The sequence below is a fragment of the Cetorhinus maximus genome, chromosome 3, assembly GCF_964194155.1.
Source record: "Cetorhinus maximus chromosome 3, sCetMax3.hap1.1, whole genome shotgun sequence".
In the NCBI taxonomy this organism is placed as follows: domain Eukaryota; kingdom Metazoa; phylum Chordata; class Chondrichthyes; order Lamniformes; family Cetorhinidae; genus Cetorhinus; species Cetorhinus maximus.
In genome coordinates, this window is record NC_135881.1 from 200,924,283 (window position 1) to 200,949,848 (window position 25,566).

The following is a 25,566-nucleotide window of genomic DNA, read 5'->3' on the forward strand; positions in this document are numbered from 1 at the left end:
ATTCTTTGACTTTGCATCTGAGGTTGGAGAAGGAATTGTAGACTTGCACAAACTGACTAAACTGGAATGTGATACTGAAGTTACAAGTGGATCTGGGTAGTGATCTGTTCATGTAGAATGCAATGTTACATCAGAACCAGTCAAGGCTAAACATGCAAAGAGAGTGAGTGGTCGCATTGCTCATTGTGGTCATGTATGACTGTTCATACTTGAAACATAACGTTACATCAGACATAAAAGGGGTGATTTTCCTTGCTGTTGCGGGTGGATCATTGATGCTGAAAAGGGGTGGGAAATTTCTTCCAGACAGGAAACTTTCGGGGACTGTCTCTGGCGCTTGAATACTTTGCATAAACTCCCCCGACTCCCAAGTTTCCTTGAACTTTGAGGCATCCCATGATGCACCAACTGAGTCACCACTGGCCTTATTCACCAGTAACCGTCAGTCCCAAGGGCGGGGGTTTCCTGGACTTACCCTGCTACTGCACTCGATGCAAGATATTCTGTCTGAATGAGATTCAGTTCTTAAAGGTGGAAATGAGATTTTCTCCGAGAGAGACAAGAGCCTTCAGGTCTTGTATTGAAGATTTCTAAAGTTTGGAGATTTTTTTTTTTTTGCATATTTCTTTTCTTTGAATTCTGTCTATGGATACCTACTCTCATCTCTGAGTGCTGCTCCAAGTGTACTGCACATGTTAGAAGAAGTTCACATCTTAAAATATTGGGTTGGCTTCATTCATTGAGCACAGCAGACTGTCTGGCCTGGAACGTAATTTAGTTACCATGACTTCCATCCAAAGGAGGGGAAGGGGCAGGTTCCACATTTTCAAAGCTACCAGATCTCCTGCCAATTAGAGTCAGGGTTTAGAGGAATGGCCATCTCCCTGTGGCAGTGCCTCCCGATCTATTCCCCAATGTGACCCCCCATTTTAAAGCTTCAGACTTCAAATGACCCCGGAGTGGAAATTGGGGGAGGGAGTTGTTGAGTGTTTGGGCATGGGAAGGTTGGAGCCGGGTGTTGAAACTGCAAGGTTTGCAAAAAAAAACCCATATCCTTTTACAGGCTGTGGCGGTAACAGCTATCAGGCCTCATAGATCAGATCATTCGGATATGCCCACCAACAGAAAAAACCCATAAACATTTAAAGACCATAGACATAGGAGCAGAAATTAGGCCATTCGGCTCACCCAGTCTGCTCCGCCATTCAATCACGGCTGATAAGTTTCTCAACCCCATTCTCCCGCCTTCTCCCCGTAACCTTTGATCCCCTTACCAATCAAGAACCTATCTATCTCGGTCTTAAATACACTCAATGACCTGGCCTCCACAGCCTTCTGTGGCAATGAATTCCATAGATTCACCACTCTCTGGCTAAAGAAGTTTCTCCTCATCTCTGTTCTAAAAGGTCTTCCCTTTACTCTGAGGCTGTGCCCTCAGGTCCTAGTCTCTTCTACTAATGGAAACAACTTCCCCAGGTCCATTCTATCCAGGCCTTTCAGTATTCTGTAAGTTTCAATCAGATCCCCCCCCAACCTTCTAAACTCCATCGAGTATAGACCCAGAGTCCTCAAACGTTCCTCATATGTAAAGCCTTTCATTCCCGGGATCATTCTCATAAGGCATTTTGCAAGCTGTCAAAACTCAGTCCGAGCTCCACAGCTGTCACCTCTGCCTTCGAACTCGCGACCCCAAAATCTTGTCCTTTGACTCCCACTGGCAGCCCACAGTCTGGAAACCCCTGCCCTATGGGCACCTATTCTTATTTTTCTTGTAGATGCCTTGCAGGAACGAGGATCAGAGGAGATGGATGACTCCCCATGCTTTATAGAAGGGTCAAGGGGCTGAGGTGGCCAGGGCAGCTGGTTGTATCTCTGGACATTGTTGTTGAGTCTTGCCTCACTCAAAGACTTGCATTTATATAGCGCCCTTCATGACCACAGGACGTCCCAAAGCACTTTACAGCCAATGAAGTATTTTTGAAATGTAGTCACTGTTGTAAGTTAACGTAGGAAATCCGGCAGTCAATTTGTGCACAGCAAGCTCCCACATATAACAATGTGATAATGACCAGATAATCTAATTTTGGTTGTGTTTATTGAGGAATAAAAAGTGGCTAGGGCACCAGGGATAACTCCCCTGTTCTCTTCGAAGACAGGATCCTTTAAATCTACCCGAGAGCAGATGGGGCCTCAGTTCAACACCTAAAACAAGTTGTACTGATCACTTCCTTCTACCCTGAGCTAATGAAATGAACACAAGGGAAGAAGTGTTCACGACAGTCTCCACAATACTTCGTCCCATAAGGTGCTCCCACATCCATAAAATCTGAAAAAGACCTTTACTGTGCAATATCTGGCTATGTAGTAGTATGGCCCAGGGAGTTGTAATAATGCGACCCCCTCCTTATATTAACTGGACACCATCACTTTGTACATGCCTTCACCTATACCTCTGCCATCTCCCAATGGGTGAACTGATTTGTGTGGCATCCAATTGTGGCCTAAACTGATCTTGTTATCTTGGTGAGCTGCCTCCTTGAACCGCTGCAGTCCGGGTGGTGTAGGTACACCCACAGTGCTGTTAGGGAGGGAGTTCCAGGATTTTGCCCCAACACAGTGAAGGAACGGTGATATATTTCCAAGTCGGGATGGAGTGCGGCTTGGAAGGGAACTTGCAGGTGGTGGTGTTTCCATGCATCTGCTACCTTTGTCCTTCTAGGCAGGGCCAGGAAGAGAAATCATGGGCATTGGTGCTTCTCCTGTCTCCGGGCCCCTTATTCCTCCACCTCAATCCTGCATGATATTTTTCCCCTTTCAAGATTCACCAAACAATCACAGAAAGGTCCTAGTAAAATGATAACACCCATTGTTGGCATCTGGTTGCAAATATCATCTGATATATAGGTAGCGTGGTTCGTTAATATTAAGAGCAGCAATGATACAATGTGGTGTTAATTTCTGTGCACCGTATAGGTGACCCCACCATGACTATTAAACAAACCAGAAAGTACAAATTTCACTTTAACTACATTGTGCAATGGTGTTAATTTGACGGGAAAATATCCCATTAGTTATTTATAACACTGTACAGACGCTAACACTGATTTTGGTGACTGCCTCAGCCCTCATTAACATGTTCTCCACATCGCATCATGTGGACACAGTGACAGTGAATTCATACTTGGGGGAATGCTTCAATACTTGCAGCCCAGATAAACTGCACAAGACATTTTCCATTCCGTAGGAGTAGAAGACGACAACTTTCTTCTGCCCGGGTGCATGACATCATTCAATATAATTATTTCACACAAGGGGTGTAATTGGATTCTATTTTATCAGTAATCTCACAGGGTAGAAAGATCTCCTGAGCAACAGAGCGGAATGATTGAAAAATATAGGTCTCTACCGTCGATGAGAAGCGTTGGAACCCTCAGGTGTCTCTGTGCAACAGAACTTTTAAGAGGCCAGAGCACAAAGACTGAATGGTTCACAATTCTATCTGCTTTCTTGATCAAGCCTGAAGACTCTGCTGACTATTGCTTCTCGCTACAATACATTTTCAATATCTACTATGCAACACAACTTTATCATGATAGTTCAATACCTCAAAAAACTCATGCAAGATGAAGTGGGATAACAGGTAAGTAGACAAAAGGACAAGATTGGAGTCAATGGAGAAGATTCTTGAGAATCTTGTGCAGTGTAAAACAGGTTACTGATTCATTATGAGCCCATTACGCACTCCTGTCCTAGCAATCTCACCCCACAAAGCCTGCTCATTAACTTCCATTAATTAAAATAAACAGAACTCCAGCCACGATTCCACGCTCCACTCGCAAGATAATTATGGATGACAAAGGCCATCTGGCTCAGCTCATCCCATCCATCCAGAATGATATATGAACATATGTATTAGGAGCAGGAATAGGCCATTTGGCCCCTCAAGCCTGCTCTGCCATTTGATAAGATTGCCTACATTATACCAGTGACTACAACTCAAAAGTACTTAATTGGCTGTAAAGCGATTTGGGACATTGTGAAAAGTGCTGTATAAATGTCTTTCTTTCATTACACCCGCACGCAGTGGGTAGAGTGACTGTAGCAATAGTGAAATTGGGGGCCCAATGCTAATTCTCTAATGATAATTAACCGCAGAGTAATCAACTGATGTTAGGAAAGTGGCTACAAAGAAATCACTACATTTACAAAAACAATTCACTTTGTAGCTAACCTCCCCACCAATGCTGCCTGCAAACTCCCTCTAACTTCCCCCCAATCCCCCTCCAACCTCCCCCACCCCCATCCTTTGCTCCAAACTCCCCCCAACTCAACCTCCCTCCTAACCCACACCTGCCAACCCCAACTCCCCTCTACCCTTTCTAACCTCCCCTCCTCCCCCCTGCAACCTCCCACCAACCCTCTTCCAACCTCTCCCCCTCTGGACCGTCTCCCTCTCCCCTCCCCCACCCACACACACACACACACGCACAAACATATAGCATCAAATCTGACTTACCATTTTTTAAGAATGACCCCTCTGATCACTGAGCCCTATCGCATGCTACTTTTGCTGTTTGGCACGCAAGTAGTCCTGTGTTGTTGTAGTGTCATCAGGTTTTTACCTCATTTTCAGGTATACCTGATGCTGCACTCTTTATTGACCCAGCGTTGCTCCCCCAGCTTGATGGTAATGGTAGAGTGGGGGATATGCTGGGCCATGAGGTTACAGATTATGTTCGAGTACAATTCTACAGCTGCTGATGGCCCACAGTGCCTCATAGTTGCCCAGTCTTGAGTTGCTAGATCTGTTCTAAATCTATCCCATTCAGCATGATGGAAGTGCCACACAACATGATGGAGGGTATCCTCAATGTGAAGGCACGACGTTGTCTCCACATGGACTGTGCGGTGGTCACTCCTACGGATACTGTCATGGGCAGCACCAGGTAGATTGGTGAGGATGAAGTGAAGTAGGTTTTTTCCTCTTGATCGTTCCCTCACCAGCTGCTAGATTGGGTCTGGGGAAGCTATGTCCTTTTGGACTCAGCAGCTTGGTCAGTAATGGTGCTAACAAGCCACTCTTTGATATTGAAGTCCCCCACCCAGAGCACATTCTGTACCCTTGGCACCCTCAGTGCTTTCTCCAGGTGGTGTTCAACATGGAAGAGTACTGATTCATCAGCTGATGGGGTGGTGGGGCGGGGTGGGTGGCGTTGTTGGCAACCTTGCCCATGTTTGACCTGATGCCAAAAGGCTTCATAGGGTCCACAGTCAATGTTGAGAATTTCCAGGGCAACTCCCTCCCGACTGTATACCACCATGCCGCCACCTCTGGTGGGTCTGCCCTGTCAGTGCTGGGATGGTGATGGCGCCTGGGACATTTTCTGTAAGGTATGATTCCGTGAGAATGACTATGTCGGATGTTACTTGACTAGTCTGTGCACAGCTCTCCCAATTTTGGCATAAGCCCCAAGATGTTAGGGCCAGGTTGGCCTCCGTCATTTCTGGTGCCTGGGTCAATGCTGAATGATCTGTCCAGTTTCATTCCTTTCTGTAGGCTTTGTAGCAGTTTTGATACAACTGAGTGCCTTGCTAAGCTATTTAAGAGTCAACAATATTACTGTGGGTCTGGAGTCCCACATGTAGGGTAGGCCAGACCAGGTGAGGATAGCAGATTTCTTTCCCTAAAGGGCTGTGAGGTAAACCAGATGGGTTTTTACGACAATTGACAATGGTCACTATTACCAAGACTAACTTTTTAAGTCCAGATTTATTAATTGAATTTAAATTCCACTAGCTACTGTGGTGGGTGGGATTTGAACCCATGTCCCCAGGGCATTAGCCTGTGTCTCTGGATTACTAGTCCAGCGACATTACCACTATGCCACCTCTTCCCCTTTCGAGTTGGAAGGTTGAGGCTGCTTTTACCAGAGCCAGGGACAGGCTGGGAATAAGTTGGTTACTTAACATAAAAACAGTTACCCGAGTTCCAAAGAAGAGTCATATTGGGCTTGAAACACATACTCTGTTTCTCTCTCCACAGATGCTGCCAAACCTGCTGAGTTTTTTTCCAATATTTTGTTTTTACTTCAGATCTCCAGCAACCTCTGGAGACTTTTTTACACTTCGGTTTACATTTTCATCCAAGATTGGGTATTGCATTTTTTTCATTAAGAGAATTTGCTCAATATTGTTGAAAACGTGTACTCACTAGCAATTTCAAAATTAATTATTTCTTTTCACATTTTAAGACTTCGCTTCTCCAATATCAGCAAATGATCAATTATTTGGAGAGAGGAAGTCTTAAAGTAACAGCAAACAGCACCGGGTGTTACTAACCGCAGGACGATTGCAGTTTGGTCTGTAGGCAGCAAATTTAGAGTTGTAGTCCTTCCAAATTCTGCACCCTCATTCCCTTCCCCTACTTGTGCATTTTTAAACTGGTTCAGGGGTATGTTCTTTAGAAAACCTTTGTACATTAAAACGGTCTATGTTCCAACTTGTATTTTGCTTTTTAAGTTTAAAAGATCGAAACAACATTTGCATTTTCAACGGATCCACTAAACTCAGCGAACAACACTTACTCATCCTCTCCCGCCCCCGATATTCGTAGAGCTGGCCAACCCTGCAGATCCAGTTCCCCGGGACTCTCCGCAGGATTTTTAGGCCTGACTGGGATGGGACAGGACAGGACAGGCAGGTGTGAAAATCCACAGACGGCTAGTAGCCTTTTAAGGGTCTTTAAAGCCCAACTAATGCCCATTGTTTGGAGGTACCCTCCAGGCAGAAGACGGGAGGCGGCCCCTCTCCAGGCAGGTTCTGAGGCCCTCCCCAGCTGCCTAACTTCAGCTGCGGCCACAGCCGCTTGCTGCCCCTCCCAAAGCCCCCAAGAGCTGCAGCCGCAGCCACAGCCACTGTCCCACCCCACCCCACCCCCCGCCAACACACCCCTCACCCCGTGTCCCAACCCCACCACCCCAAACCCAACCCAACCCCCCAATCCAAACCAACCCCCCAATCCAAACCAACCCCCCAATCCAAACCAACCCCCCAATCCAAACCAACACCCCAATTCAAACCAACACCCCAATCCAAACCAACACCCCAATCCAAACCAACACCCCAATCCAAACCAACCCCCCAATCCAAACCAACACCCCAATCCAAACCAACCCCCCAATCCAAACCAACACCCCAATCCAAACCAACCCCCCAATCCAAACCAACACCCCAATTCAAACCAACACCCCAATCCAAACCAACACCCCAATCCAAACCAACACCCCAATCCAAACCAACACCCCAATCCAAACCAACACCCAACTGGTGGCCAGGCTGCTGTGGCCATGTTTTGGTTAGAAGTTTGAAAAGTTGGAGAGAGGACACATTAGGAATGGAGGATCCCTCCCTCCCCCTTACCTAAAAAGGCAGCCCGTGGTTCCCTTCCATGCAGGAGCAGCAGTAGGCCATTCGGCCCATCAAGCCTGCTCCGCCATTTGACAAGATCATGGCTGATCTGATTGTGGCCTCAACTCCACTTTCCTGCCTGCCCCCATAACCCTTGCCTCCCTTGTCGATCTCCATCTAACTCAGCCTTGAATATATTCAATAACCCAACCTCCACTGCTCTCTGTGGAAGCGAATTCCAAAGGCCAACTATACCCTCCGAGAGAGGAAATTCCTTCCGACCTCCATCTGAAACTATGGCCCCAGTTCTAGATTCTCCCAGGAGGAAACATTCTCCCAGCATCTACCCTGTCAAGCCTCCTCAGAATCTTATATATTTCAATAAGTTCACCTCTCATTCTTCCAAACTACAATGGCTGTAGACTCAACCTGCTCAAACTTTCCTCTTAAGACAAGCCCTTCAGCCCAGGAATTAGCCGAGTGAGCCTTCTCTGATCTGTCTCCAATCCTTAACTAAGGCGATGGTCTCCTACTGGCCCCCCAGCTTCGAGTGCCCACCCACCCTCCTTAATTGAATGGTGAGCCTGCCCTCTGGCCACTAATTGGCCAATTTAGGAAATACACCATCGGGTGACTGTTCCCAAACAGTTGTGATCCCCCATTTGACACAAACATAGGAGTCCTGAGCGAGAAGGACAAAATCCTGCACCCTTAGGTTCCCTTCAAGCCTATGCTGGCAACTCTGCTCCATCTTCATGATGGCATACCACCCCTCTCCTCAGGGTTCATCCCACCATCCTCTTTCCCCTCCGTTAATGCTGGAACACTCCTTCCTTCCTTCCTTCCTTCCCCCTCTCTGTCCATGCTGTCCCTATCCTCCTCCCCACAATCCCTCGGTTCATGGAGAGAATTTAGGCATTTGACTTCCGTCCACAAATTCAGCCACTTCTAATACGCGCTCTGTTGTGCTTTGCATCGGTTACATTTGCTTCTTTTATGATCTTTTTCTCTCAATTAGACACGAGAGCCAACTGGGTCTGGTTAAAAAAACCTTAATTCAGTATCAAAATTATTTCATCAACTTGGCCAACCCCATAGTCAAATCAGTGAATTGTTCAACCAAAAATTTTGATGTTTAATAATCTGTCTTACAATTCCTTCCATGTTTTGGTGTCCGAAATGCAATGTTGATCTAAACGAATGCAATTTATATCACCCTTCAGAGAGAGAAGTCAAGTTTGCAGTCCTGCTCAGATTGGGACAAAGGAAGGCTTTTATGCGGGGAGCCAAAGGACTTGAGAAAATATTGAACTAACTTGCATCTTAAAACACCTCCAAAGTCATAGAAGGAGGCCATTTGGCCCATCATGTCTCTGTGCTGTCCCCCTGCAAGAGCAACTCACCTCTTTCCTCTCTCCTGCCTTTTCCCTGTAGCCCTGCAATTTTTATTTTTTTTTGTCTTCAGATAATTACCCAATTCTCTTTCGAAATCCAAGATTGAATCTGCCTCCACCACACTCTCTGCAATGCATTCCTGATCCTAACCACTCACTCCGACCTGAAACGTTGGCGTCGTTTCTCTCTACACCGATACGGCTCGTGGATTTCCTGCATTTTCTGTTTCAGATTTGCAGCATCTGTAGTATTTTGCTTTCAGCTTAATTATTTAAAACGCCTCCACTCGCTGAAATAATTGTCTAGCTCTTCCAGGATTGTCCTCCTTAAGGTTAACCACCTCTCTGCTGATTTTTCCAGTTCTATCTTAGACACGCACAAATTTAAAAAGATTCAGCCGAGACAACTGCTCAGGAATTATTACAAATTGAACAAGCAATGCAAGATGCCAGATAGGAAATTTAACTGGTCTCACAGGCAGTTTTCTTTCTTATGCCCTTTTCATTCTATCCACCTTCCTCCACATCTACAATTTACTAGAAAGTCAGTTTTTGCATTTATATACCGCCGTTCACCACCTCAGGACGTCCCAAAGTGCTTACAACCAATGAAGTACTTTTTTGACGTAGAATCACTGCTGTGATGTAGGAAACACAGCAACCAATTAAGCTCAGCAAGCTCCCACCACAGCAACATGCTAATGGGCAGATGTGCGTGATGTTGATCGAGGGATCAAAATTGCCCAGGGCACAAGGGATAACTCCCCTGCTCGCTGTCATAATAGTGACGTGGGGTCACCTGCGGCCTGAGAGTGTGGACAGGGGTCTCAGTTTAACGTCTCATGTGAATGACGCCATATAAGACATAGACCATAAGACATAGGAGCAGAAATTAGGCCATTCGGCCCATCGAGTCTGCTCCGCCATTCAATCATGGCGTATCCGACAGTGCAGCACTCCCTCAGTACTGCGCTGGAGTGCTAGGTTTCTGGAGTAGGACTTGCACTTTCGGACGAGTGTGCTACCAGTGGAATCATGGCTGGCACTATCATGTAGTAGTGGCACAATCTTGCGCCCCCTCCTAATGTCAAAGCACATCTTCATCTATCCAATCTCCAGTGGCTGCTGCAAGAACACTGCGGCTTTCCTGAGCTCATAGTAGCAGCAGGTAGGAGATTCCAATTGACATGTAGGGAGCAGCAGGTAAAAGAGGGAGGGAAGTCTGTCAGGCTTGATATTAAATTGGCAGGGCTCCTAAGATGCAGGCTCTCTGCCAAATGCAGACACCAGGTATAAAAGAGCTATTCATCGAAAGAAATGAATCATCTCTCAATCAATAATGCCTAGCGGGGACTGGATGGCACAGTGGACGAGCATCATGTCAATCGATCGAAATCAGCCCAGGAAACCACCTCTCCACTGAAAGAGCGCTATTGATTTTAGCTGGTTGCTTACTGAGAGGAAGAGAATCGAATTGTGTGATGTTCTTTGAACCGCGCACATTAATTCAGTTCTCTCACTTCCTCGGATTCAGCCATTCTTTCCGTTCTCCCGCCCCCTCACCCACCCCCATATCATTATCAGCACCTGTCAATTAGATTGGGAAAAAGAGGGAGAAATGGTGCAAAATGCAAATCTGAATTTATGATACCTAATGTTTAACCGTGGAAAAAAAAAACGAAGTGGATGTGGAGTCTTACTTTCCTAACGCCTAGTTGCGACCTGTTTATGTTTCCAAGTGATCCGCAAGCCCCATCTTGAACCCATTCCCAGCCGAGTCAGATACAAACACTAATTCTTACAATGAAGGGGCCTCCAAGTGTTACGCAAGCAACGGTCTTTGTTCAGTTACAGACACCAACTGGATGACAAGCAGCCAGGAGGCAAGCAAGCACAGAAACATTACCAAAGAATTAATTCCTGTTGCTGTGGAAACAGGGTAAAATTCTAACAAAACGCACAATTAGAAATTCTGCGTTAATCATATTGGACAGTGCCTCGGGCTAATTTGTCACCTGGATATATCTTCAATTAAGTTGTTCAGCAATTTCCTGCAAAAGGGAGTGCGGGGAAGCAGGTAGATACAAAGTACCACCTCGCAAAGAGTTGAAAACCCCTGTACCTTGCTCGCACAACCCAGTTATCAGCTGCAGAGTATCACAGGAGAGACAGGGATGGATCATCCCTTGGGCAGGGGGGGGGATATGTTGGGCGGGGTGGGGGCTCGAGCAGGAAAGTGGGGAGGGAGGTGAAAGAAAAAGTGGAGAAGGATTAAAAAGAAAGCACAACAGAGAGAAAGAACTGCATTTTCATAGCGCCTTTCACAACCTCAGGATATTCCAAAACAGGCAACAGGTACCCATGAACTGTAGCCATTGGTGTAACGTAGGAAAGGCCAATTTTTGCACAGCAAGACCCCACAAACGGCAATGTGACAATGGCCTTTAGTGATGTTGGTTGTGCAGGACGAATATTGGCCAGGACACCGGGGAGAACAGAACTGCCTTGCTCTAATTCAGAATCATGCCATGGGGTGTTTCACATCCAGCCAAGAGGACGGTCGGGGCTTTGGTTTAAAGTCTCATCTGAGAAAGTGACACCTCTGACAGTGAATCAATCCCTCAGTATCGTGTTGGAGTGTCCCTGCAATGGGACTTGATGCCTGACTTGCTGATTGTCAAAAGGATCAGAGGTGACAGGAGGAGAAACTTGTCTTTTTTTAAAAAAAACGCACGAGTGATTAGGATTCAGAGCGCACAGCCTAAGGGGGCAACGGAAACAGCTTCAGTGTTAGCCTTCGAAAGGAAATTGGATAAAGACTTGAAGGAGAAAAACATTGCAGGGATTTGGGGAATGAAAGGTGGAGTGAGGCCAACCCAGTTGTTCTTCAAAAGAGTCTCAACGCCTCGATTGGCCAAATGGCCGGTTTCGGTTCTATATTTTTAAGAATTCTTTCATGGGATGTGGGCGTTGCTGGCTAGGTCAGCATTTATCGCCCATCCCCAATTACACCTTGACAAGGTGTTAATGAGCCGCCTTATTTCAACATGTGGTCCATGTGGTGTAGGTACACCCACAGTGCTGTTAGGGAGGGAGTCCCTAGGATTTTGGCCCAGCGATTCAGAGGTGAAAGTGTTACCCATTGACCTAGGATGGAGACGGAACATAAAAACCGTAAAAGAATGAATCCTGTACTATTAAGGACCCAACCCGCAGTATTACGGCTTAAAGGGGCGACATCGTTATAAATAATGAGAAACACTCACCTCCATAGTGAAAGAGTTCAACTTTGAACCTAAAGGTTAACACTTCGGAACTCGTTTGGTCCATGTCACAGTTCTGCAAGGTCAGCCCAAAATCTGCTTCATATTTCTTTGTCATCATCTCGTGCAATGGTGGGCCATTGCACAGCTCCACCGTCCTCTTCACACACTTAGGGAGGGTGGAATTCTCTACGGTGACATTGGCATGGTAGTGTGAAGGAACAGAAAAATTCCACGACATCAGCTCATCATTTGGGAACCCACCGGACCAGTTTGCTGACATGAAGTAGGCAGGAGGACCTGGCTGTAGCAGCACGTCGACAACACCGAAATCTTGAATTAGATAAGAAATCGGTAGTTAGACCTCAGCACCAACAACTCAAGTATCTTCATGAACAGAAGAGGTACCATAGGTCCAAGAGGATTGGCTTCGCTCCACCTCCCCATCCCTAAGAGATTAATCCCACTAACCTATTCCCCATCCCACCCCAACTTGGAACAATTTCCTCAAACCCCTTCATAACCATGAAAATTTCAAATGAATTAGCTCAGATTTTACCTTTTCCGAAGACAACACACTTAATTTTCTTAACATTTCTCATTTAATTGGCTTGATACCTACCATTGTCTTTGCTAATCACCTCTATCTCTTTTTGAACACAATAAAATCCTTCTCGAATGTCGATTGTGGAAACCTTTTCACCCACCTCCCCAATATCAAGTTGGAAGAATTGGAGCTGCATTATATTGAACCACCTTGTAAAGTCAATGCCTACATATGTAGTACACACACATTCACACGCAATAGTCTAACGGTTATGGTAGTGGACCAGATTGCCCATCACCCCTGGGCTCAAGGACCTATATTGGCTCGTTGTTCAGAAACACCTCTATTGTAAAATGCTCAGACTTGTCCCTCCATGGCCTCACCCCTCCCTATCTTTATAATCTCCTCCAGCACTACAATCCTCAAAGATATCTACACTCCTCCGATTTTGTTTTCTTGCTCATCCCAGAGTCATAGAGGTCTACAGCACAGAAAAAGGTCCTTCGGCCCATCAAGCCTGCCCCGGTCAAACAAGTACCTAACTATTCTAATCCCATTTTCTGGCACTAGGCCCATAGCCTTGTATGCCATGGCATCGCAAGTGCACATCCAAATATTTCTTAAATGTTATGAGGGTTTCTGCCTCTACCACCCTTTCAGGCTGTGAGTTCCGGATTCCCACCACCCTCTGGGTGAAAAACTTCTTCCTCACATCCCCTCTAAACCTCCTGCCCCTTACCTTAAATCTATGCACCCTGGTTATTGATCCCTCCACCAAGGGGAAAAGCTCCTTCTTGTCTATCCTATCTATGCCTCTCATAATTTGATACATCTCAATCATGTCCCCCCTCAATCTCCTCTGCTCCAGGGAAAATAACCCCAGTCTATCCAATCTCTCCTCATAACTAAACTCTCCAGCCCAGGCAACATCTTGGTAAATCTCCTCTGCACTCTCTCTAGTGCAATCACATCCTTCCTATAATGCGGATTTCCAGAGCTGCACGCAATACTCTAGCTGTGGCCTAACCAGCGTTTTATACAGTTCCAGCATAACCTCCCTGCTCTTATATTCCATGCCTCGGCTAATAAAGCCAAGTATCCCATATGCCTTCTTAACCACCTTATCTACCTGTCCTGCTACCTTAAGGGACCTGTGGATATGCACACCAAGGTCCCTCTGATCCTCGGTACTTCCCAGGGTTCTACCATTCATCGTGTATTCCCGTGCCTTGTTTGTCCTGCCCAAGTGCATCACCTCACACTTATCTGGATTAAATTCCATTTGCCACTGATCAGCCCGTCTATATCCTCCTGTAATCTAAGGCCATCCTCCTCACTATTTACCACCCCACCAATTTTCGTGTCATCCACAAACTTACTGATCAACCCTCCTACACCATTCTTCACCATTGCTTCACCATTGGAGCCATCCTTTCAGCTGCCTGAGTCCTAAGCTCCAGAATTCTAGAATTCCCTCCTTAAACCTCCTGATTCTCTTCCCTCCTTTAAGACGCTCCCAAAATACCAACCTCTGGCCAAGCTTTTGGCCATCTGTCCTAATATCTTATGTGGATTGGTGTCAAGTTTTGATTGCTAATACGAACATAAGAAATAGGAGAAGTAGGCCATTTGGCCCCTTGAGCCTGCTCCAGCATTCAATAAGATCATAGCTGATCTGTTTGTGTTTCGAAATCCACATTCTCATCTTCGCCCAGTAACCTTTGATTCCCTTGCCTAACAAGAATCTATACTAGCTCCGCCTCAAGAATATTCAATGACCCCGCCTTCACTGTCTTCTGAGGCAGAGGCTTCCAAAGTTGCACAGCCCTCAGAAAAAAATTCTCCTCATTTCTGTCCTAAAAGGGTGATCCCTAATTTTAAAACAGTGCCTCCTAGTTCTGGACTCACTCAAGAAGAAACATCCTTTCCACGTCTGCTTTGTCAATACCCCTCACTCTTCTAAACTCAAGTGGAAACAAGCCCAGTCTGTTCAACCTCCCCTCATAAGACAACCCGCTCATTCCAGGTATTAATCTAGTAAACCTCCTCTGAACCGCCTCCAACGCATTTACATCCTTCCTTAAATAAGGAGGCCAAAACTGCACACAATATCTGAGATGCAGTCTCACCAATGCCCTGTATAACTGAAAGATAACATCCTTACTTTTATAAAAATAGAATTACCTGGAAAAACTCAGCAGGTCTGGCAGCATCGGCGGAGAAGAAAAGAGTCGACGTTTCGAGTCCTCATGACCCTTCGGTAGAACTGAGTATAGTTAGGAGAGGGGTGAAATATAAGCTGGTTTAAGGTTGGGGGGTGGGGTGGGGTGAGAGAAGTTGGCGGTGGGGGGTGGTTGTAGGGACAAGCAAGCAGTGATAGCAGCAGATAATCAAAAGATGTCACAGACAAATGGAACGAAGAGGTGTTAAAGGTGGTGATATTATCTAAGAAAATGTGCTAATTAAGAATGGATAGCAGGACACTCAAGGTACAGCTCTATGGGGGTGGGGTGGAAAGACTGACAGGGTATTACAGTTATAGTTTTAAAAATAATGGAAATAGGTGGGAAAAGAAAAATCTATATAAATTATTGGAAAAAACAAAAGGGAGGGGGAAGAAACGGGAAGGGGGTGGGGATGGGGGAGGGAGTTTAAGATCTAAAGTTGTTGAATTCAATATTCAGCCCGGAAGGCTGTAAAATGCCTAGTTGGAAGATGAGGTGCTGTTCCTCCAGTTTGCGTTGGGCTTCACTGGAACAATGCAGCAAGCCAAGGACAGACATGTGGGCAAGAGAACAGGGTGGTGTGTTAAAATTGCAAGCGACAGGGAGGTTTGGGTCTTTCTTGCGGACAGACCGCAGGTGTTCAGCAAAGCGGTCGCCCAGTTTGCGCTTGGTCTCTCCAATATAGAGGAGACCGCATTGGGAGCAATGAATGCAGTAGACTAAGTTAGGGGAAATGCAAGTGAAATGCTGCTTCACTTGAAAGGAGTGTTTGGGCCCTTGGACGGTGAGGAGAGAGGAAGTGAAGGGGCAGGTGTTGCATCTTCTGCGTGGGCATGGGGAGGTGCCATAGGTGGGGGTTGAGGAGTAGGGGGTGATGGAGGAGTGGACCAGGGTGTCCCGGAGGGAATGATCCCTACGGAATGCCGCCAGGGGGGGTGAAGGGAAGATGTGTTTGGTGGTGGCATCATGCTGGAGTTGGCGGAAATGGCGGAGGATGATCCTTTGAAAGCGGAGGCTGGTGGGGTGATAAATGAGGTCAAGGGGGACCCTATCATGTTTCTGGGAGGGAGGGGCAGGCGTGAGGGCGGATGCACGGGAGATGGGCCGGACACAGTTGAGGGCCCTGTCAACGTTGCCAGCCAATTCTTTTATCCATACTAATATGTTACCCCCTATAACATGAGCTTTTATTTTCCGGAATAACCTTTGATGTGGCACCTTATCAAATGCCTTCTGGAAATCCAAGTACAGCACATCTACAGGCTCCCCTTTATCCACAGGGCATATTACTCCTTCAAATAACCCGAATAAATTGGTTAAACATAATTTCCCTTTCACAAAACCATGCTGACTCTTTCCAATTACCTTGAGTTTCTCTAAGTGCCCAGCAATAACCTCCTTAACGATCGAATCGAACATCTTCCCCACGACAGACATCAAGCTAACTGGCTTACAGTTTCCCATTTGCTGCCTCCCTCTCTTCTTGAAAAGAGGATTATATTTGCTACTTTCCAGTCTGATGGAACATTTCCAGAATCTAGCAAATTTTGGTAAATTAACACCAATGTATCTATTACCTCATTAGGAAAGGTGGTGGTGTAGTGGTATTGTCACTGGACTGGTAATCCAGAGACCCAGGGTAAGGTTTTGGGGAACCTGGGTTTGAATCCCACTATGGCAGATGGTGGAATTTGAATTCAATAAAAATCTGGAATTAAAAGTCTAATGATAACATGAAGCCATTGCCAATTGTCATAAAAACTCACCCGGTTCACTAATGTCCTTTAGGGAAGGAAATCTGTTGTCCTTACCTGGTCTGGCCTACATATGACTCCAGGCACACAGCAATGCGGTTGACTCTTAAATGCCCTCTAAACAAGGGCAATTAGAGGTGGGTTATAAATGCTGGCCTAGCCAGCGACGCCCACATCCCATGAATGAATAAAATTTTAAAAAGCCACCTCTTTTAAGATCCTAGGATGAAGTCCACCAGGACCCGGAGACTTGTCAGCCCGCAGCTCCATCAGTTTGCTCAGCACCACTTCCCTAGCGATTGTAATTTCACCAAGTTCCTCTCTCCCCCCTCCTCCTCCCAATTTACAGCTATTACTGAAATTTTTTTTGTATGCTCTATTGTGAAGCGCCTATTAGAGATGTTATATAAATGCACTTTGTTGTAACCCAGAGATAATACCAGAGTGAGCTCAAAAACTCTGGTAACATGTGGGCTAGCACCAGAAATGATCAAGGCAGCTGATTGCTTCTTGTAAAGGCCCACTAAAGCATTCACTAAAGTCCTGCCACCCCCAACTACATGTGACTCCAGTCTCACGCTACAATGTGGTTGACTCAAAGTCCTTGGCGAAATTAGGCATCGACAATCAATAGCAACTTTTCAAGTATTGTCCACATCCCATCAACAGATTAAAAGCAGGAGTCTGAATGAAAGGCCCTTACTGGAAGTAACCTCATATAATACAACATGGCCGGGTTCACACAAGGCCCCTAAACATACAAGCTCCACGTGTGGGTGAATTATCCCATAAGCTGACACTCTGATTTGGGTAAAGTCACAGCAATGTTCCAAAAACATTATTTATCATTTGCATGCACCCCACCACCCCCTGGACTTTATTCCAACAAACAATGACATATGAAGTAGGAGCTGGAGTAAGCCATTTGGCCCCTCGACCCTGCTCCATCATTGATGATCATGGCTGATCTCCTACTTCAACTCCACCTTCCCGCACCATCTCCATATCCCTTCATTGCCTCAAGAGTCCAAAAATCTATTGGCCTTCGTCTTGAATATACTCAACAACTGAGCATCCACAGACCCTCTGGGGGAGAGATTCACAATTATTTGAGTGAAGAAATTTCTCCTCATCTTAGTCCTAAATGGCTGAACGCCTTATTGTGACCCTGTCTTCTAGATTCCCCAGCCAGGAGAAACATTTTCTCAGCATCTACCCTGTCAAACCCCTTAAAATAATTTATACCTTTCAATTAGCTCACCTCTCATTCTTCATTCGAGGTCGTACAGGCCTAATCTACTCAATCTCTCCTTTAAGACAATCCCCTCATCACAGCAGTCAGTTTAATGAACCTTTGCTGCATTCTCTCAAGGGCATGTACGTCCTTCCTAAGATCAGAAGACCATAACTGCGCACACAGCTCCACGTGTGGCCTCACCAACACCCTACATAATTGTAATGCTGAACATTATAGCCCAGCTCCCTTTAATAAAAGCTAACATACCGTTTGCCTTCCTAATTGCTTATTGTATCTGAATGTTACCTTTCGGTGGTTCATGCAAAGGATTCCCGGGTTCTTCTGAATGCAAATATTTTCCAATCTGTTACCATTCAAAAAAAAAATGTTTTTTTACTTTTCCTATCAAAGTGGATAACTTCATGCTTTGCTACATTATATTCTATTTACTGTGTTCTTTCGCACTCACCCAGCCTGTATATAGCCCGCTACAGTTTCCTGACACAGTTTCCTGGTTTCATACTTTAGAGGCAAGTCACGTTGACTTCATTGGAAATGAGGATGTAGAACGGACGCCCATTTTACACGAGGCACTTGAAGTCAAAATAAGCCCCCAATTCTCTCAAATATATCATCAACACACTCCAATGTGAACAAAGAGGGAGAAAACAAACTAAAAGGATATTAGAGATTTTTTTTTTTTAGTTAAAAATTGAACCTTTGTAAGTGGAAAATTATTCTTGGAGATTAGCAAATAAAACACATACTTCCAATGGGGGGTACAAAGGTTAGCTCAAATCCTGGATCCACTATCGTCTCATACCAGGGGACCTTCAGCTCTATCAGTGTTTTGCCTTGGGCCTTCAAGTTAGAGATGGTGCCGTTCTTGCAAAAGTTGCCTAGAAGGACGGCGCTGGTAGCCTCGTGGCGCAAGTGGCCTGTAATCGTGTACGTAAACGAATCTGGACAGGCGGCCGAGTCTGTCTGCTGCAAGTGATTCCCAACAAAACTCATGTGCACACCAACTTTGTAGGGCACGTCAATGTCCCAGACGTACGTCCTGTTGAGGTTTGGCAACTCCGGCAGACGCACGGCATCTTCAGGGTCAGCGTCTTCGCCTGCAGGAGGAACAAAATAAATTGGTGTGGAATTTATATGCTCCTCAATTTTCGCTGAATTTGTGGCCTAATTTGTGCAGGTGGCGGCCAGGAGATGGTGGCTTCTGATTTGCCATCGAGTGACCCCCCTCAGCAGGAACCTGCAGGCACAGGGACATTGGCCAAGGACAACAGGAGGGCTGCGCTTACACTCTTATTGACAGTCACTGTTCAAGCTTCAAGCACACAGGCGGCTAGGCCAGTGATTTAGAAAACTTTTTGGTTGAGGGACCCCCTTTTCAAATGGATTACTAATAATGTACCCCCACCATCTACATTATAATACTATACAACAGTCATAATATCTGTATATCCTGGAAAAAAAACTTGCCTTTCAGTTGAAAGTGATATTAAATATTTAAAAATCTCCCCTCTCTTGAAACCCAGCTGGTGCCCACCACTCACTTTGGGGGTCTATTTGACGATTTTTATAGTGTTCCTTCAAGCGTGCACCGCCCCCCTCCTTGGCTGGTCCCATGCGGTAAGCACTACCCACATTATTTCACAGAACCCCTGGAACGTTTCTATGGGTTTCCACCCCCCCACCCCTCCCACTCCCCCCACCCCCACAGGGTCCACATACCCCAGTTTGCGAACCAGGGAAGGTGACGGGAGGGCTGCAGGTTCCTCTGAATTCTACCCAAGGAAGAGGGGGGAGGAGGAAGACCCTCCCCTCCAAAGTTATGTGATGTCCGGACAGGACCCTTCAACAACAGTCGATGCGCGCGAAAGACAAAGGCCAATTTCTCACCAACTTCTCTTTGAACTTCGATAACAAAGCTGTTTTCAGGGTCAACGCAGTTGAAGTCAAACTGGGAAACCTTGCCTGGATTGAGCTTGTACTCCTTGTAACACTCCCCTTCATCGATGCATATTTCACAATCAGAAGCCTCCAAGCTCCTAGGCACTTGCATGATGTTTATTGTCATACCTTCGTTAGCAGTGACTGAAGTCAGCTCAGAGCCTATTCGTGAGGCAAATCAAATACACAAACATTCAAACCAATATTTTCTATACACATTGTACGAAATACTTTGTAACTTTCCCAGTTAAAAGGGGGAGGTTTCCTATGCAAATGGTATGAAGTAAAACAGGAAACCTGTTGAAATAAGATTCGCTAACAATTTCACTAAGCAGGGTGGATGGAAGAAAAAGACCCTCCTGTGCTCCTTAGAAAAATTTTAGCAACTAATTCTTCATTTCCGAACAGGGGTAAAAATGAAATTTCAACAGCTTTCAGTATTTGTCAGCCATGGCTCAGTTCGTAGCGCTCTTGCCTCTGAACTGAATCAAAAGGTTGTGGGTTCAAGTCCCGCTCCAGAAACACGAGCACAAAAATCTAGGCTGACACTCCAGTGCAGGACTGAGGGATTGCTGCACTGTCAGAGATGTTGTCTTTCGGTTGAGACAAAGGGCCCTGTCTACCTTCATGGGTAGCCGTTATAAAATCCTGTGGCACTATTTCGAAGAAGAGCAAGGGGTGCTCTCTCCAGTGCCCTGGACAATATTTATCCCTCAGTCAACGGATTATCTGGTCATTAACACATTGTTGTTTGTGGGAGCTTGCTGTGTGCAAATTGGCTGCTGCATTTCCTGCATTAAGACATTGGTTACACTTCAAAAATACTTCATTGGTGATAAAGTATTTTGAGTTCAGTGTGCATGACAGGTGCTATATAAATGAAAGTCCTTTTTTTTCTCTTTATAGAAGAAAATTTGTGCAATTTCATTTACACCACTCCTCTCACACCTAATTTGCAAATCATCTGCGCTGACAGAGAAAGGTATGGCGGAGTCGAAAGGCTCTGAAGGTCAGATGCCATGACTTTCTATTACCCAAATCCCACAACCTCAGCTAGGCTTGCATTAACTGGAATATAAATGGTTAAGGGGTGGTTTAATGATGGATTTTGAAAGGAATTGGTAGGGTAGGTTGAGAGAAATGTTTTTCTTCTGTTTAGGATAAGGCAACATAAAGTGGAAATCAGAGCCAGGTCATTCTAGAGAGAGGTTAAGAAATACTTTTTCACACATATAATGGCAGAAATGTTGAAATGCGACCCACAAAGAACAGAAGACGCCCAGGCAATTAATAACTATTGCTCTGTGTGGCACTGGATCACGGCATAGGGGGAGATGGTGGTGTAGTGGTAATGCCACTGGACAGGTAATCCAGAGGCCCAGCCTACTGCTCTGGGAACTTGGGTTCAAAATCCCACCACAGCTGCCGGAAATCTGGAACATAAAACTAGTCTCAGTAATGACATCTGGTTCACTGGTGCCCTTTAGGGATGGAAATCTGCCATCCCTACCCGTGACTCCAATCTAAATTGTGCACTGGGATCCTCCCCTGACCTCAGGTGAGCCAGCACACCCAAGAGGAGCCCCTCTCATCCGGTGAGAAGGAAAGGGAAGAGGTGGAAAATCAAACTTCTGTCAACGAGTCACTGGGTGACATTAATAACAGTAATATCGAGGATGTCTGTAGCCTTGGGCAAGGAGATTTAAAAAGATGAAAACAGCCAATGAAGATCTGTAGAATGCAAATCTGTAATAAGCCCATGTGATTACTATGCCGCTAAATTGAATAGATTTAAGTGTTCTCTTCATATGACAATATGGTGAATTATTCAGCGGCTCTCAAAACAGGGTCATGATAATGCGATCAATAGAATGCAATGCCTAAGTGCTGAGATTTGGTTTCACAGTTGAAATCCACCACTTTCATTTGGCAGAGGGAAGAGTCTTCAAGGCGTGTGAGAGAGAGAGAGATAAAAACGAGGAGAAAATCAGAATAGGCTGCTAGCAGGCCCCCTCTTTGTGCATATACCAGTGGCTACCATGAGAGCATAAGAAACAGGAATAGGAGTAGGCCATTCGGCCCCTCCAGCCTGTTCCATCAATCAATAAGATCAAGGCTGGTCTGATGCAGCATTAACTTTATCCCGCCTAGCCCTCGACTTCCTTGGTCATCAAAAATCTGTCTAACTCCGCCTTGAATATATTCAACGACCCAGCCCCCAGCACTTGCTGGGGAAGAGAATTCCAAAGACTAACAAGCTCAGAGAAGAAATTCGTCCTCATCTCCATCTTTAATGGGAGGCCCCTTATTTTGAGTCTGTGCCCCCTCGTCCTAGATTCCCCACATGAGGGGAAACGTCCACTCAGCATCAACCCTGCCAAACCCCACTCGCTATCTTAGATGTCTCTGTAAGGTCATCCAATTCTTTTAAACTCTAATGAGTATAAGCCCAAAATGCTCAATCTTTCCTCATAAGAAAAACCCCTCACACCAGGAAACAGCCGAGTGAACCTTCATTGAGCTGCCTGCAATGCAAGTAAGGTGACCCAAACTGCACACAGTGCTCTTGGTACGCTCTCACCAATGCACTAAGGGTCCATTATGGACACTTGTAATATATTGTAAGTAGTCGAGCACTTGGTTATGCTGCTCTCTCTGCTGCCCTCTCTGTTGGGGAGGTGTAAATAAAGTTGTTCAGCAATGGCTGCCTGCATTTGAGCACGTGTTTTACTCAGTGCTACACATGCACAACAGCACTTGCTACATTTTTGAATCTTCTTCACCGTCATTCACTCCACATTTTTCTTCTATCGCTCTCCTAGATGAGGCACCAGTCTCTGCAAACCCCACGGGTGTCCAATTCCATCACGGCGACGACAAAATTTAAATTCAGTTCATTAAATATCATAATGTAGAATTATAAAATACAGTAAAGGAACTACCGATTAACAGACAGTTCAGAGAAGTTGATTCCTGGGTTGAAGGGGTTGTCTTTTGAGGAAAGGTTGGACAGGCTGGGCCTGCATCCATTGGAGCCAAGAAGAATGAGAGGCGATCTTATTGAAACATACAAGATCCTGAGGGGAATTTGACAGGGTGGGTGCTGAGAGGATGTTTCCCCTCGTGGGTGGGTGGGAGGGGGAGGAGTCTAGGACTAGGGGACACAGTTTAAAAATTAGGGGTCTCCCATTTAAGACAGAGAAGAGGTAGAATTTCATCTCTCAGAGGGTCATTAGACTTTTGAATTCTCTACCCTAGAGGCTGGGTCATTGCAAATATTCAAGGCTGCGCTAGACAGGTTTGTGATCTATAGAAAAGTCAAGGGCTTTTGGGGTCTGCAAGCTAAGTAGAGTTAAGGCCATAATTGGATCAGCCACGATCTTGCGAATGGTGGAGCAGGCTCGAGGGGCCAAATGGCCTACTCCTGCTCCTGCTCCTATTTCATATGTTCTTATGATCTTATAACATGAAAACTGATCTGGCTCACTCAAATCTTTGAAAGGGAATCTGTCACCCTTACCCAGTCTGGCCTATGTGTGACCCCAGACCCACAGCAATGTGGTTGACTTTCAGCTGCCCTCTGAAATGGCCTAGCACACCAGGCAGATAATGGGCAATTAGGGATGGGCAATAAATGCTGGCCATGTTAGTGATGCCCACATTCCATGAATGAATAATTTAAAAAAAAAACAGGATAGGACAGTCACCAAGAAATCCAATAGGGGATACAAGAGAAACCTCTTTACCCAGGGGGTGGTGAGAATGTGGAACTCACTGCCACAGGGCGTGCTTGAAGCAAATAGTATAGATGCAGTTAAGGGGAAGCTAGACAAGCCTATGTGGGAGAAGGGCAGCACAGAATTGTTACATCACAACAGAGGTTTATGATAGTAGATTTAGCTGAGGCTCAAGTGGAGCATAAATGCCAGTATGGACTGAATGGCCTGTTACTGTGCCATATGTCCTGTGTAACCCCAATAAATATACGCAATCATATGCAAGGGTTACAGCACGAACAGCTATCAGCAAAACTGCAAGCCTATCCCTCAGGACTCAGAAATGTTCCTTTAATCTTATAGATGAAACGACAGCTTTTTGCAATCCACGCAGATGTTAGCTAACTAAATGCGTTTGCCGGTAATATTTTTTCACCAATGGTCAAGACCATCAATATTAGGTTTCATACAATACATCACCCCCTCGTTGCAGTTCCACAGAGGCAGAAATTACGTTCAGCATAGATTCACTGTCGCTTTTCAACCAATTAACTGCATTTGGGAAGTGGTGTTGCAAATTGCCAGGCACAGCTGATCATTCAATGACCATCAGCTGACAACATTAGGAGTGCACAACTGAAGCTCTAACAGTCAATTAACTGAACATTCTTGCAGCTTCTTGTCCATCAAAAACACTGCAACGCAATTAAATCTAGAACTTGTCCTGAAACAATTTATTTGATGTGGCTGGGCGACCCAGGCTCCGACTTTGATGAAAACTCCAATTAGCAGTGCCTTTTCATTTAACACTGTCGATGTAAAATGATCATGCCATTCTGGGTTCTAACGGATCCTGCACCTATGTAAAGCTCCACAGGTCCTGGGCCTCGCCGAAGTGGCCCATCAACAAGGCCCAGGCAGTGGGTGGTCAAGGGGGGTCATCCGGCCTGACTGTCTGCCCCTCTGCCGCGGCTATATTCACAGCCGGGTGGCCCTGGAGAGGGAGTGCGCGGAGTCCACCTGTACGCTCCAGGCCTTCGGGGACCAGTGGGCACCACAGGGGCTGGGGTGCATCATCAGCCCAGGCAATGACATTTTGGTTTAATTGGTTTAAGTTTCTTTTGACGTTTTTGTTTTAGTTACAGCGTCCCACCAGGGGCTGTCACCCCCTCTGGTTTATTGATTTTTTGTTCAATTAATGGATTTTTGTTTTACTAAAAAGAGTATAAAGCTCTACAATTGCCCCAAATCAGAAATGGAATAAATTTATGGTGAGAAGTCTTTTGGCCAACTTAGAAGAGAGGTTGGGGTTTGGAGCCATACTCCAGGATTTGTCTACATTTTTGCTTTACTCTTTCATAGGATGTGGGTGTCGTCGGCAAGGCCAGCATTTGTTGCCCATCTCTAATTGCCCTTGAACTGAGTGACTGGCTCGGCCATTCCAGAGGGCAGTTGAGAGTCAACCACGTTGCTGTGGATCTGGAGTCGCATGTAGGCCAGACCGGGTAAGGACGGCAGATTTCCTTCCCTAAAGGACATTAGCGAACCAGATGGGCTTCAATCGATGCTAGTTTCATGGTCACCATTACGGAGACCAATCTCACATTCCAGATTTATTAATCAAATTTAAAATTCTACCAGTTGCCATGATAGGATTTGACTCCATGCCCCAGGGCATTAGCCTCAGCCTCTGGATTACCATCCCAGTGACATTATCGCTATACCACCATCCCTCCTACGTAACCTGGGTGACGCTTTGGTGTTGGACTCAAGAGCATGACGCATTTTTGGAGATGCGGGGCTGAATTTGTAAGCCCCGATGGAGTGGGCACAGAGGTCAGCGTGGCAGGTCCCCAGCCCCATCCCACCCCTGGGGCATTTTCCTGGAGGCAGGGTGGGTGGGGCAGTGGGTTGGTGAAAGGGCTACCCTGTCCAAAATGGTGGCTAGCTCATCCACCTCATCGAAGGCCTATCAAGGCCTATTGCTGGAGGCCAGCTGGTGTTTTCCAGTCAGCCTCCAGATCCCCGATGGCATTGGGGGCCAGTTTAGCCGCCTGGAGGTGG

At 45.9% G+C, this 25,566-nt stretch overlaps 1 protein-coding gene across 1 annotated transcript in view; it reads right to left on the minus strand.

The window, feature by feature from the left end:
• Nucleotides 1-25,566, minus strand: part of LOC144679195 (CUB domain-containing protein 1-like) — a 77,239-nt gene that overhangs the window by 32,590 nt on the left and 19,083 nt on the right. Inside the window, exons 2-4 of the mRNA XM_078539615.1 lie at nt 19,736-19,948; nt 18,595-18,945; nt 12,068-12,397 (exon numbers count right to left, since the gene is read on the minus strand). Of these exons, the coding sequence (XP_078395741.1) occupies nt 12,068-12,397; nt 18,595-18,945; nt 19,736-19,948 (894 nt within the window). The remainder of the gene's footprint in view (nt 1-12,067; nt 12,398-18,594; nt 18,946-19,735; nt 19,949-25,566) is intronic.